The sequence below is a fragment of the Pleurodeles waltl genome, chromosome 1_1 (genome assembly GCF_031143425.1).
Source record: "Pleurodeles waltl isolate 20211129_DDA chromosome 1_1, aPleWal1.hap1.20221129, whole genome shotgun sequence".
Lineage (NCBI taxonomy): Eukaryota > Metazoa > Chordata > Amphibia > Caudata > Salamandridae > Pleurodeles > Pleurodeles waltl.
In genome coordinates this window covers 133,183,127-133,196,997 of record NC_090436.1, presented here as the reverse complement: position 1 = coordinate 133,196,997, position 13,871 = coordinate 133,183,127, and the positions used below count along the sequence as shown (strand labels likewise).

General features: G+C 44.5%; 1 protein-coding gene across 2 annotated transcripts in view; it reads left to right on the top strand.

The window, feature by feature from the left end:
- PIAS2 (protein inhibitor of activated STAT 2) overlaps nucleotides 1-13,871 on the top strand; it is a 325,889-nt gene that overhangs the window by 262,956 nt on the left and 49,062 nt on the right. For both annotated transcript variants that reach the window (XM_069218886.1, XM_069218889.1), the window contains exon 12: nucleotides 12,998-13,140. In XM_069218886.1, the coding sequence (XP_069074987.1) occupies nucleotides 12,998-13,140 (143 nt within the window). The remainder of the gene's footprint in view (nucleotides 1-12,997; nucleotides 13,141-13,871) is intronic.

Below are 13,871 nucleotides of genomic sequence, written 5' to 3'. Positions count from 1 at the left end.
ACATCTCTAAGAAGAGTGAGCGAGATTCAAGCATTTACCATACAAGAACCATTTATTCAGATACATAAAAATAAAGTAGTTCTAAGAACAAATCCTAAATTTTTACCAAAGGTTATCTCACCGTTCCACTTAAGTCAAACAGTGGAATTACCAGTGTTCTTCCCACAACCAGATTCTGTAGCTGAAAAACAAAACAACTATTTATTGCCTTTCAAAAACCTCATACAGGAAATCCAATTTCAAAACAAGGCATTGCTAGGTGGATAGTTAAGTGTATTCAAACCTGCTATCTTAAAGCAAAGAGAGAGCTGCCTATTACACCAAAGGCACACTCAACCAGAAAGAAAGGGGCTACCATGGCCTTTCTAGGAAATATTCCAATGAACGAAATATGTAAGGCAGCAACATGGTCTACGCCTCATACATTTACCAAGCACTACTGTGTAGATGTGTTAACTGCACAACAAGCCACAGTAGGTCAGGCTGTACTAAGAACATTATGTTCGATGGCATCTGTCGCTGTAGATACGCATGTTCTGCAATAGCTCGCCATCTGGTGTTGGGCCGGAGTGTTACAAGTTGTTTTTCTTCGAAGAAGTCTTTCGAGTCACGGGACCGAGTGACTCCTCCTTTTGTCTCCATTGCGCATGGGCGTCGACTCCATCTTCGATTGTTTTTTTTCCGCCATCGGGTTCTGACGTGTTCCTGTCGCTCCGAGTTTCGGAACGGAAAATTAGCTAATTTCGGAAGATTTTCGTCGGTATTGTTGCGTTCGGGATCGGCGTACTTAGATTCCACACCGCATCGAAGATCGAAGAGCTCCGGTGCCCTTCAGGGTAGTTTTTCGATCCCCCGTCGGGGCCTGGTCGGCCCGACCGCGTGCTGAAGAACGCCGATGGAACGGACCCCGTTCCGTTTCTGCCCCAAATGCCACAATAAATACCCCTACACAGACCAACACTTGGTCTGCAACCTGTGCCTGTCACCTGAGCACAGCGAAGACACCTGCGAGGCCTGTCGTGCGTTCCGGTCCCGAAAAACACTCCGAGACCGTCGAGCCAGAAGACTTCAGATGGCGTCCGCACCGACAGCCCAACAGGAGTTCGAGGAAGAGGAAGGTACCTTCTCGATCCAAGACTCAGACTCCGAAGGATTCGACGATACACAAACCGTGAGTAAGACGTCGAAAACCACACAGAGAAACATTTACAAGGCCCAGGGGACGCCACTGCCATCCGGCCATGGCTCCACCCATAAATTCGGTGACCGACCGTCGGCACCGAAAAAGGCCCAAACAGTGCCGAGGTCGTCCGACTCCGGTCGAGACACCGGCACGCAGCCTTCTCGGGACCGAGAAAGTGCTGGAGACAAGCCTCGACACCGAGATGCCGGTGTGGACACGGCTCGACGCCGAGACAGCGGCACCGAAGCAGATCGACGCCGAGAGGTTTCGGCCCCGAAAAAGAAAAAAGTCACCTCGGAGCCGAAAAAACACGCAGACAGGGTTTCGATGACGAAACAAACTGCAAGCGACCCAGCTTCAGGCTCTTATACAGAAGAGCACTCGCTAACCTCCCAAATGCAAAAGCATAGGTTTGAGGAAGAGCTACAAGCAACTGATGTGGACCATACGCAAAAGCGTATCTTCATACAGCAGGGGACAGGAAAAATAAGCACCCTTCCCCCTATTAGGAGAAAGAGAAGGTTGGAGTTCCAGACTGAACAGACACCACAACCAAAAGTGGTGAAAAGAGTTACCCCACCACCCTCTCCTCCGCCCGTGATTAACGTCTCACCAGCACAAACTCCATCACTCTCCCCAGCTCACACCACCATGAGCCAGGGTGACCAAGATCAGGACGCATGGGACCTATACGACGCCCCAGTGTCAGATAATAGTCCGGAGGCATACCCTACGAAGCCTTCTCCACCAGAAGACAGCACCGCGTATTCTCAAGTGGTGGCTAGAGCAGCACAATTTCACAACGTAAGCCTCCACTCAGAACAGGTCGAGGATGATTTTTTATTCAACACACTCTCCTCCACCCACAGCTCATACCAAAGCCTGCCTATGCTCCCTGGTATGCTCCGGCACGCAAAAGACATCTTTAAGGAGCCGGTCAAAAGTAGGGCAATCACACCAAGGGTGGAAAAAAAGTATAAGGCGCCTCCTACAGACCCGGTTTTCATCACTACACAGCTGCCACCAGACTCTGTCGTTGTAGGAGCAGCTAGGAAAAGGGCCAACTCTCACACATCTGGAGATGCACCACCCCCAGATAAAGAAAGCCGCAAGTTCGATGCAGCTGGTAAAAGAGTCGCAGCACAAGCTGCAAACCAGTGGCGCATCGCGAACTCCCAGGCACTACTTGCGCGCTATGACAGAGCCCACTGGGACGAGATGCAACATCTCATTGAACATCTGCCCAAGGACTTACAAAATAGGGCAAAACAAGTGGTTGAGGAGGGACAGACCATTTCCAACAACCAGATCCGCTCCTCCATGGACGCTGCAGATACAGCTGCACGGACAATTAATACATCTGTAACTATCAGAAGGCATGCATGGCTCCGAACGTCTGGATTTAAACCAGAGATTCAACAAGCAGTTCTCAATATGCCTTTTAATGAAAAAGAACTGTTCGGTCCAGAAGTGGACACAGCGATTGAGAAACTCAAAAAAGATACGGACACTGCCAAAGCCATGGGCGCACTCTACTCCCCGCAGAGCAGAGGGAATTACAACACATTCCGTAAAACGCCCTTTCGAGGGGGGTTTCGGGGTCAGAGCACACAAGCCAGCACCTCACAAGCAACACCGTCCAGTTACCAGGGACAGTATAGAGGAGGTTTTCGGGGACAATATAGAGGAGGGCAATTCCCTAGAAATAGAGGAAGATTTCAGAGCCCCAAAACCCCTACTACTAAACAGTGACTCACATGTCACTCACCCCCTCCACACAACACCAGTGGGGGGAAGAATAGGTCATTATTACAAAGCATGGGAGGAAATCACTACAGACACTTGGGTTCTAGCAATTATCCAACATGGTTATTGCATAGAATTTCTACAATTCCCTCCAAACATACCACCAAAAGCACAAAATTTAACAACACACCATTCCAATCTCCTGGAGATAGAAGTGCAGGCACTATTGCAAAAGAATGCAATCGAATTAGTGCCAAACACACAAATAAACACAGGAGTTTACTCACTGTACTTTCTGATACCAAAGAAGGACAAAACGCTGAGACCAATCCTAGACCTCAGAGTAGTGAACACTTTCATCAAATCAGACCACTTCCACATGGTCACACTACAAGAAGTATTGCCATTGCTAAAACTACACGACTACATGGCAACTTTAGACCTCAAGGACGCTTATTTCCATATACCAATACACCCATCGCACAGGAAATACCTAAGGTTTGTATTCAAAGGAATACATTACCAATTCAAGGTACTGCCTTTCGGATTAACAACCGCACCAAGAGTCTTTACCAAATGTCTAGCGGTAGTCGCTGCACACATAAGAAGGCAGCAAATACATGTGTTCCCATATTTGGACGACTGGCTAATCAAGGCCCATTCGTTCATAGAGTGCTCAAATCACACAAATCAGATCATACAAACCCTCTTCAAACTCGGGTTCAACGTCAACTTTACAAAATCCAACATTCTGCCGCGCAAGGTACAACAATACCTAGGAGCCATAATAGACACATCAAAGGGAGTAGCCACTCCAAGTCCACAAAGAATTCTAAATTTCAACACCATCATACAACGCATGTATCCAACACAAAAGATACAAGCAAAGATGGTATTACAACTCCTAGGCATGATGTCTTCATGCATAGCCATTGTCCCAAACGCAAGACTGCACATGAGGCCCTTACAACAATGCCTAGCATCACAGTGGTCTCAAGCACAGGGTCACCTTCTAGATCTGGTGTTAATAGACCGCCAAACTTACCTCTCGCTTCTGTGGTGGAACAACATAAATTTAAACAAGGGGCGGCCTTTCCAAGACCCAGTGCCACAATACGTAATAACAACAGATGCTTCCATGACAGGGTGGGGAGCACACCTCGATCAACACAGCATACAAGGACAATGGAACGTACATCAAACAAAACTGCATATCAATCACCTAGAACTTCTAGCAGTTTTTCAAGCACTAAAAGCTTTCCAACCAATAATAGTTCACAAATACATTCTCGTCAAAACAGACAACATGACAACAATGTATTATCTAAACAAGCAGGGGGGGACGCACTCCACGCAGTTAAGCCTGCTAGCACAAAAGATTTGGCGTTGGGCAATTCACAACCAAATTCGCCTAATAGCACAATTTATACCAGGGATCCAAAATCAACTCGCAGACAATCTCTCTCGAGATCACCAACAGGTCCACGAATGGGAGATTCACCCCCAAATTCTGAACACTTATTTCAAACTCTGGGGAACACCTCAGATAGACTTGTTTGCGACAAGGGAAAACGCAAAATGCCAAAACTTCGCATCCAGATACCCACACGAACAATCCCAAGGCAATGCCCTATGGATGAACTGGTCAGGGATATTTGCTTACGCTTTTCCTCCTCTCCCTCTCCTTCCTTACCTGGTAAACAAACTCAGTCAAAGCAAACTCAAACTCATATTGATAGCACCAACTTGGGCAAGGCAACCCTGGTACACAACGCTGCTAGACCTATCAGTGGTACCCTGCATCAAATTGCCCAACAGGCCAGATCTGTTGACACAGCACAACCAAAAGATCAGACACCCAGATCCAGCATCGCTGAATCTAGCAATCTGGCTCCTGAAATCCTAGAATTCGGGCACTTACAACTTACCCAAGAATGTATGGAAGTCATAAAACAAGCTAGAAGGCCATCCACCAGGCACTGCTATGCAAGTAAATGGAAGAGGTTTGTTTGCTACTGCCATATTAATCAAATACAACCATTACACACAACTCCAGAACATGTAGTGGGTTACTTGCTTCACTTACAAAAATCTAACCTGGCTTTCTCTTCCATTAAAATACACCTTGCAGCAATATCTGCATACCTGCAGACTACCTATTCAACTTCCCTATATAAGATACCAGTCATTAAAGCATTCATGGAGGGCCTTAGGAGAATTATACCACCAAGAACACCACCTGTTCCTTCATGGAACCTAAATGTTGTCCTAACTAGACTTATGGGTCCACCTTTTGAACCCATGCACTCCTGCGACATACAGTTCCTAACCTGGAAGGTGGCATTTCTCATCGCCATTACTTCCCTAAGAAGAGTAAGCGAGATTCAGGCGTTTACAATACAGGAACCTTTTATACAACTACACAAAAATAAAGTCGTCCTAAGGACCAATCCTAAATTTTTGCCAAAGGTTATTTCACCGTTCCATCTAAATCAAACAGTGGAACTTCCAGTGTTTTTTCCACAGCCAGATACCGTAGCTGAAAGGGCACTACATACATTAGATGTCAAAAGAGCATTGATGTATTACATTGACAGAACAAAAAACATCAGAAAGACTAAACAACTATTTATTGCATTTCAAAAACCTCATGCAGGAAACCCAATATCAAAACAAGGTATAGCCAGATGGATAGTTAAATGCATCCAAATCTGCTACCTTAAAGCTAAACGACAGCTGCCCATTACACCAAGGGCACACTCAACCAGAAAGAAAGGTGCTACCATGGCCTTTCTAGGAAACATCCCAATGCAAGAAATATGTAAGGCAGCCACATGGTCTACGCCTCACACATTCACCAAGCACTACTGTGTAGACGTGTTATCCGCACAACAAGCCACAGTAGGTCAAGCCGTATTAAGAACATTATTTCACACTACTTCCACTCCTACAGGCTGATCCACCGCTTTTGGGGAAATAACTGCTTACTAGTCTATGCAGAACATGCGTATCTACAGCGACAGATGCCATCGAACTGAAAATGTCACTTACCCAGTGTACATCTGTTCGTGGCATCAGTCGCAGTAGATTCGCATGTGCCCACCCGCCTCCCCGGGAGCCTGTAGCAGTTTGGAAGTTACCTTCAATTATTTATATATGTATCATCTCAACCTTAAATAGGTGCATACTTAGTCACTCCATTGCATGGGCACTATTACTACAATTCAACTCCTACCTCACCCTCTGCGGGGAAAAACAATCGAAGATGGAGTCGACGCCCATGCGCAATGGAGACAAAAGGAGGAGTCACTCGGTCCCGTGACTCGAAAGACTTCTTCGAAGAAAAACAACTTGTAACACTCCGGCCCAACACCAGATGGCGAGCTATTGCAGAACATGCGAATCTACTGCGACTGATGCCACGAACAGATGTACACTGGGTAAGTGACATTTTCATTCAAACTACTTCAACTCCTACAGGCTGAACCACCGCTTTTGGGGAGATAACTGCTTACTAGTCAGTGCACAGCATGTGTATCTGCAGCTACACATGCCATCGAACGGAAAATGTCACTTACCCAGTGTACATCTGTTCGTGGCATGAGTCGCTGCAGATTCACATGCGCCCACCCGCCTCCCCGGGAGCCTGTAGCCGTTTAGAAGTAGATCTTCAACATTTATACATTTGTAAATATATTACTTTAACCTTTATTATGTACATACGTATTCATTCCATTGCATGGGCACTATTACTACACAACTCCTACCTCACCCTCTGCGGGGAAAACAATCTAAGATGGAGTCGACGCCCATGCGCAATGGAATCGAAGTGGGAGGAGTCCCTCGGTCTCGTGACTCGAAAAGACTTCTTCGAAGAAAAACAACTTGTAACACTCCGAGCCCAACACCAGACGGCGGACTGTGCACAGCATGTGAATCTGCAGCGACTCATGCCACGAACAGATGTACACTGGGTAAGTGACATTTTCCATATATGTTCAGTAGCATATATGTAGCTGCAGATACACATGCTGTGCATATGTGTGCCATCTAGTGTTGGGCTCTGAGTGTTACAAGTTGTTTTTCTTCGAAGGAGTGTTTTCAAGTCACAGATCGAGTGACTCCTCCTCTCCGGCTCCATTGCGCATGGGCATTGACTCCATGTTAGATTGTTTTCTTTCCGCCATCGGGTTCGGACGTGTTTCCTTTCGCTCCGATAGTTTGATTCGGAAAAGCTTGAAAACTCTTTATTTCGATCGCGTTACACCTTCTATCGACACTTCGATACCGTCGGATCAAACATCTTTACTCGCCCTTTGGGGCGTCCACGCCCAACTCGGGCCTCGTCGGGCCGACCGCGTGGAAGCCTCATGGACCGGACTCCATTCTGATTCTGTCCTCGGTGCCACGCTAAATTCCCTTATACAGACCAACATCTCGTCTGCAGTCTCTGCCTTCCCCATACCATCGGGAAGACAATGGCGAGGCCTGCAGATCCTTCCGATCCAAGGAAACAGAAGAGCACAGAGACTCGAGATGGCATCCAAAAGCACCGAACATCTCAAGATCATGCAGACCGCTGTCTCTGTTGGAGGATCCGATTCCGAGCAGGAATCCGAGGAGGACAGACTGGTCACGGCAGGACAGCATGTGAGTACGCCTGCCCCTGTCCCCTCCCAGCCGAAACATAAGGCCTTGGGGATGCCACTGCCTAAAGGCTGTGTCTCGACCTGAAAAAAGACCTTTGGTGACCAACCCACAAGTTCAGCACCGAAAAAGGCCACTCCTCCGAAGCCATCGGACTCGAGTTGAAGATTTGTTTCCGAACCGAGCAAAAGCTCTTCCGAGTCGAAATCTCGAAAATCTTTTTCGGAACCGAGACCATCTTCGACTCCATCTTTGTCGATCCCGAAAAAGCCAGTTTCGGAGCTGAAAAAACTGGCTTACACTGAGGAGCATGGACTTTCAAAAGTACTTAGAGAAAGCCAAAAATCTACTGAGGAGGACTCACAAATGCAGCCTATCATAGAACAAATGGATGAAAGGCAAGCCAGGATTCATATCCACAAAGAAACTGGCAGAATTGTGACTGCACCTTCTCCAAAACTAAAGAGGAAATTAGCCTTTCAGGAGGAATTGGAAACTGCACAGCTTCCAGCTAAAGTGCCAAGAACAAAGGAGAGACCTCCACCGCCTCAATTTTCTCCTTCTCAATCTCCTCCTCACCCTCCACATATCTCTCCTCCTACTAGCCCTACACCTGTGCAGTCACTATCACATTCATTTGATTCCTTGGGATCTTTATGATCCAGATCCCATTCCCAGTAACGACCCAGACTGCTATCCCTCAAAGCCTTCACCACCTGAAGATAGTACAGGGTACAATCAAGTAGTAGCCAGGGCTGCAGCATACCACAGTGTCACCATGCACAATGAACAGCTGGAGGACGATTTTTTTATTTAATACACTCTCATCCACGCACACAACATACCAGTCGCTCCCTATGCTCCCAGGCATGCTAAAACATGCTGATCAAATTTTTAGCGAGTCGTTTAAAGCTAGAATAATAACTCCCAGGGTAGAGAAGAAATACAAGCCACCTCCCTCTGATCTGGTGTATATAACTTAGCAACTCCCTCCAGACTCAATAGTAGTAAGCGCTGCTAGGAAGAGGGCAAACTCGCAGTCGCCAGACAAAGAGAACAGAAAATGTGATGCTGCAGGGAAGAGAGTGGCATCCCAGGCAGCCAACCAATTTAGAATAGCCAACTCTCAGGCGTTGTCGTCTAGATACGATAGGGCACATTGGGAGGAGATGAAAGATATAATTCAGCATCTCCCCAAGGAACATCAAAAAAGGGCACAGCAGATAGTAGAGGAAGGGCAAGCCATCTCCAATAACCAAATTAGGTCTTCCCTGGACTCAGCAGACACAGCTGCCAGGAGAGTCAACACTGCTGTAACAATCAGGAGGCATGCATAGCTCAGGTCCTCCGGGTACAAACCTGAAATTCAACAAGTGGTGTTGAATATGCTGGTCAATAAAAAACAACTTTTCGGCCCAGAGGTGGACACTTCAATTGAAAAATTGCATAAAGACTCGGACACGCAAAGGCCATGGATGCACTATACACCACACAATACAGGGATCCTTTTGAACACCACAGTTTAGAGGTGGATTTATGCCCCAGAGTACAGAGCCATCCACATCACAGCCAAAATCACCTTACCAACCTCAATATCAAAGAGGTAGTTTCAGAGGTTATAGAGGCCAGTACCCCAGAGGCAGGGGAAAATATGAGACATCAAAACAAGCCTCACAAGGTAAACAGTGAGTTGTACCATTCCTTTCCAATTCACACCTCCCCTGTGGTGGGAAGACTGCAAAAGTTCCACAACAATTGGCTAAACTTTACCACAGACAACTGGGTATTATCTATTATCCGCAATAGCTATTGCTAGAACTGATACGAACTCCACCAAACATTCCACCAAAACCACACAGGCTATCCACAGACCATATCACTCTGTTACAGGAAGAGGTCAATTCTCTATTACTCAAACCAGCAATAGAACCTGTGCCACAAAGTCAAGTAGGAACGGGAGTTTACTCACTGTATTTCCTCATTCCCCAAAAGGATGGCACCTTAAGGCCAATATTAGATCTCAGAACCCTCAATCTTTACATTCTGTCAGAAAACTTTCATAGGGTAACACTACAGGATGTTATCCCACTACTTCAGCAACACGATTTCATGGCAACATTAGACCTCAAAGATGCGTATTTTCAAATACCCATCCATCCTGGGCACAGAAAATATCTCAGGTTTGTCATTGAAGGAAAGCACTATCAGTTCAAAGTGTTACCCTTTGGAATAACAACAGCTCCAAGGGTATTCACAAAGTGCCTAGCGGTAGTCGCAGCCTGCCTAAGAAGACAACACATACATGTCTTTCCATATCTAGATGATTGGCTAATAAAATCAAACAGTCATACCCAGTGTCAAAACCATGCGCATTATGTAATAAAAACCCTGCACACCCTATGGTTATCAATAAACTACCAAAAATCACAACTACAGTCTGTGCAAATACAACAGTATTTAGGGACAATACTAACTACTCAAAAAGTGCTTGCAAGTCCAAATATGCAGTGAATACAAGCATTCCACAATATATTAGCACAAATACAGACAGGTCAACAATACACTGTCAAATTTGTCATGTGACTATTAGGTATGATGGCATCATGTATTGCAATTGTTCCATATGCAAGACTAAACATGCAGCCCTTGCAAAAGTGCCTTGCATAACAATGGTCACAAGCACAGGGTCAACTTCAAGATCTAGTGTTGATGGACCGCCAAACATACGTCTCTTCAGTGGTGGAATTCCACAAATCTAAACAAAGGACGGCTGTTTCAAGACCCTGTGCCTCAGACCATAGTTACAACAGATGCATCAATGATTGGCTGGGGAGCTCACCTCAACAATCACAACATTCAAGGGGAATGGGATTCACAACACAAACAGCTACACATAAATCGCTTAGAGCTGTTAGCTGTCTTCCTAGCACTCAAAGCTTTTCAGCCTCTCCTTATTCACAAGAATGTCCTGATCAAAACAGACAACATGACCACTATGTATTACCTAAACAAACAAGGAAGGACACATTCATCTCAACTCTCCCTCCTAACTCAAATAAATTGGAAATGGGCAATACACAATCAAATTTACCTGGTAGCACAAAACATTCCAGGGATACACAACCAGCTAACGCATGTTCTCAGCAGAAATCATCAACAGACACACGAGTGGGAGATTCACCCTCAAGTACTTCAAAAATATTTTCAAAAATGGGGAACAGCAGACATAGGTGGTCATTACAACCCTTGCGGACGGTGTTAAAGCGGCGGTAAGACCGCCAACAGGCCGGCGGTAAAATAAATTGGAATTACGACCATGGCGGAAACCGCCAACAAAGACAGCCACTTTAACACTCCGACTGCCACAGCGGTACAAACAAACAGCGCGGCGGTCACCACCAACAGACAGGCGGGAGACAATGTACCGCCCACACTATTATGACAGGCCAATCCGCCACCTTTTCCGGGGCGGATTCACCGCGGATAAAAACATGGTTGAAACAGGCATTTCGAAGGGAAAACGCTCACCTCTACACACTCCACGAGGAACGACGACACCATGGAGCCGGAACTCCATATTCTTCCTGCGCTAGTCTTCCTGCTCCCGTACCAGGAGCACCAACGCTGGCGGCGAAGACCACGGTGAGTACTGCACCTACGACATAAGGGGGGGGGAGGCAAAATACAGGGACACACACACACGCAACACCCCAACCCCCACTCCCACCCACACACCAATGCATATCCAAACTTTACAGTAACACCCCCTAAACCCCCGGAAGAATGCAAAGACAAAAGGAAATGAGTGTAACCATTGTAATATATCAAAATTCAGTTAGCAAATATATACATATATACACTATTAACAAAATATACACCACGAATAGTAGTCCAGGTATTGCACCGTTCATAGTCCGTGGACCACTGGGCCCAAAATGCATGGGCGATGCCCACACAAGATACCCGAACATGACAGAGAGAACACTGCAGGGGCATCAGATAGAAATACAACAGGCACCTCAGGTGGAAGGGAAGAGGGGGCACCTCAGCCGGATGAGAGCACGACGCCAGATCCACGAGGGGGCTCCATGCCCATTGATGTATCCTGGGGAGTGCAAAGCCACAGTCTCTCAAGTCTCTCCAGTGGGCCCATTTCTAGACAGAATTAATTTACTATTGTAAATTTAAAAGGTTTCATCGAAAAATAATAAAAAAATATTACATTAAATCAAATAATGAAAGCATTTTAACTGAATGTTTGCATTAATTTAGGGTTAAGGATATGTAGTTCACAATTTAATTAAATTGCATTCTAATGATATTAATACAATTAATAGTAGGTACGATTAGGCTAACCATTGTATTTACTCTAATGTAATTAAGTATTGACATTTTTTATTTCATTTTATCAATATGCAGAGGTTACTGCTTTTGTAGTCCAGTGTACTTTAAGTTTAACATAATAAAATATTAATTTGTTAGATTTATTGATAAGATTTGAGGTTATGTTATAACTAATGTTAACATTATGGTTATTTAACGGTTAAGGTTAGGCTTAGTGTAAAGGTGAACAGGCCTAAGTACTGGGAAGTTTAGGAAAAAAAAGGTTAATGATAGGTGGTTTAAGAGATTGAGTCAAAGTAATAGGCAAATCACAGAGAGGCTATACTTAACAATAGGTTAATTTTATAGAGTGAACTAACTGTAGTCAAAGTAGTACTAAGGTATTGGTACCCATGACCCCTACTTGGGATTCCTTATTTTGGATTCCCAAAGGTCAGGTGTGCTCCTCCTATATATCCCTAATTTGAACACTTTCCTGGCGTCAAAGCAGACCTTTTCTGGACCCTTTACTACCTACTAGATTTCTTTGTGCCTTTCCTCAAGGCTCAACTGGATCTTCTCGGATATTGCTGAATGTGGTTGATAACCATTGTTCTACAAACTCTCTGTTTTTGCCTGTTCTTATTTTTGTACAAAACGTCTACATTACTTGTATTATTTTTTGTCAAGCGCAATTATGAATCAAGCAGTATAGTAGTGCAGTATAAAATAAAAACAAACATAATCACAAAGTGGAATTGCGCCATGCTGTTTTCTTTTTTGAGAGAGAAAGAAAGCGAGAGATGCATCAGTTTGTTGTACATTTAGTTAATTCATGAATGCCTTCTTGCCAATATTTAGGAAGAAAATATTCAGTAAAGTCATTAAGAAACTACTCACCATTTTCAGTTGTACAAAACAAAGAAAGAGATTCAATTATTCATATCTCACTCTTTTAGTACTGTAATCACACCAATATATGTAGCAGAAATGTGTACAGCTCTGTATTACTATTGGTATATCAGAACCGTCCAGCCCTGGAATTTGTAAAATACTATCTATTCTAGCACCATTAACGTCTACATGTTTCTTACAAAGGGCCTTTGCGTATCAGTCTTCTACTGCAAGAGTACCAGCATTGACAACGATCGACACTTCATCTCTCCCCACGTCATTGTCCGACTACTCTGTGGTGCCCTTTCCTCGCCCATCCATGTCGGGTATTCCAGCAGATTTGCCAGGTGAGTAATGTTGTTTATTTATCAGCTTGTAATTTAGTTTAAAAGTTCTTTTTTCACTGCACTCACCTCAAGACATTATTATAAAGGCTGATATTTTTCTAGATTAATGTTTGCAGATAAACAAGCAAGTATATTGGGTCAAGAGACATGAGTAAAAAGGAGTATGAACTGACACCTAAATGAAGCACAACTTGTGATAATGGAAAAATGTATTGCACAAATTGCCTTTTACTGGATAGAAACAAGCATATGTATAGGAAATACACTCCATACTCAATATATTTCACATAATAGTTTACAAAGATAAATACAAAGCAAAACGTATTTGTTTTGAAACAAACATTGATATATGCACACAGGTGACATTGAAAATGTCAAGCAACACTGTAATTCTCTTCTTAAAATAGGAGAGAAAACACCTACGACCCCTTGTGCCCCATCCCCAGAAGATCCATTGTCTGAAAGCAAATAAAAGCATCCAAAGAATGAAAAAAATCCCCTCATGTTTGGACGAGAAGAACAAAATATCTATGAGAGAGAGCCTTCTGCTATGTATATGGATGAGTATCTGCTTCTTCTAGGCTTGGTCCCCAAATAATACCATGTAGTAGATAGATAGATGAGAGCTCACATAAACTGGTAAATCGGTCTCTGTTGGAAAATAAATTCACACATAGAGCAGGTAAAAACTCTGTTGGCCAGAGAAGACGACTCAACTGTAAACAGGACTC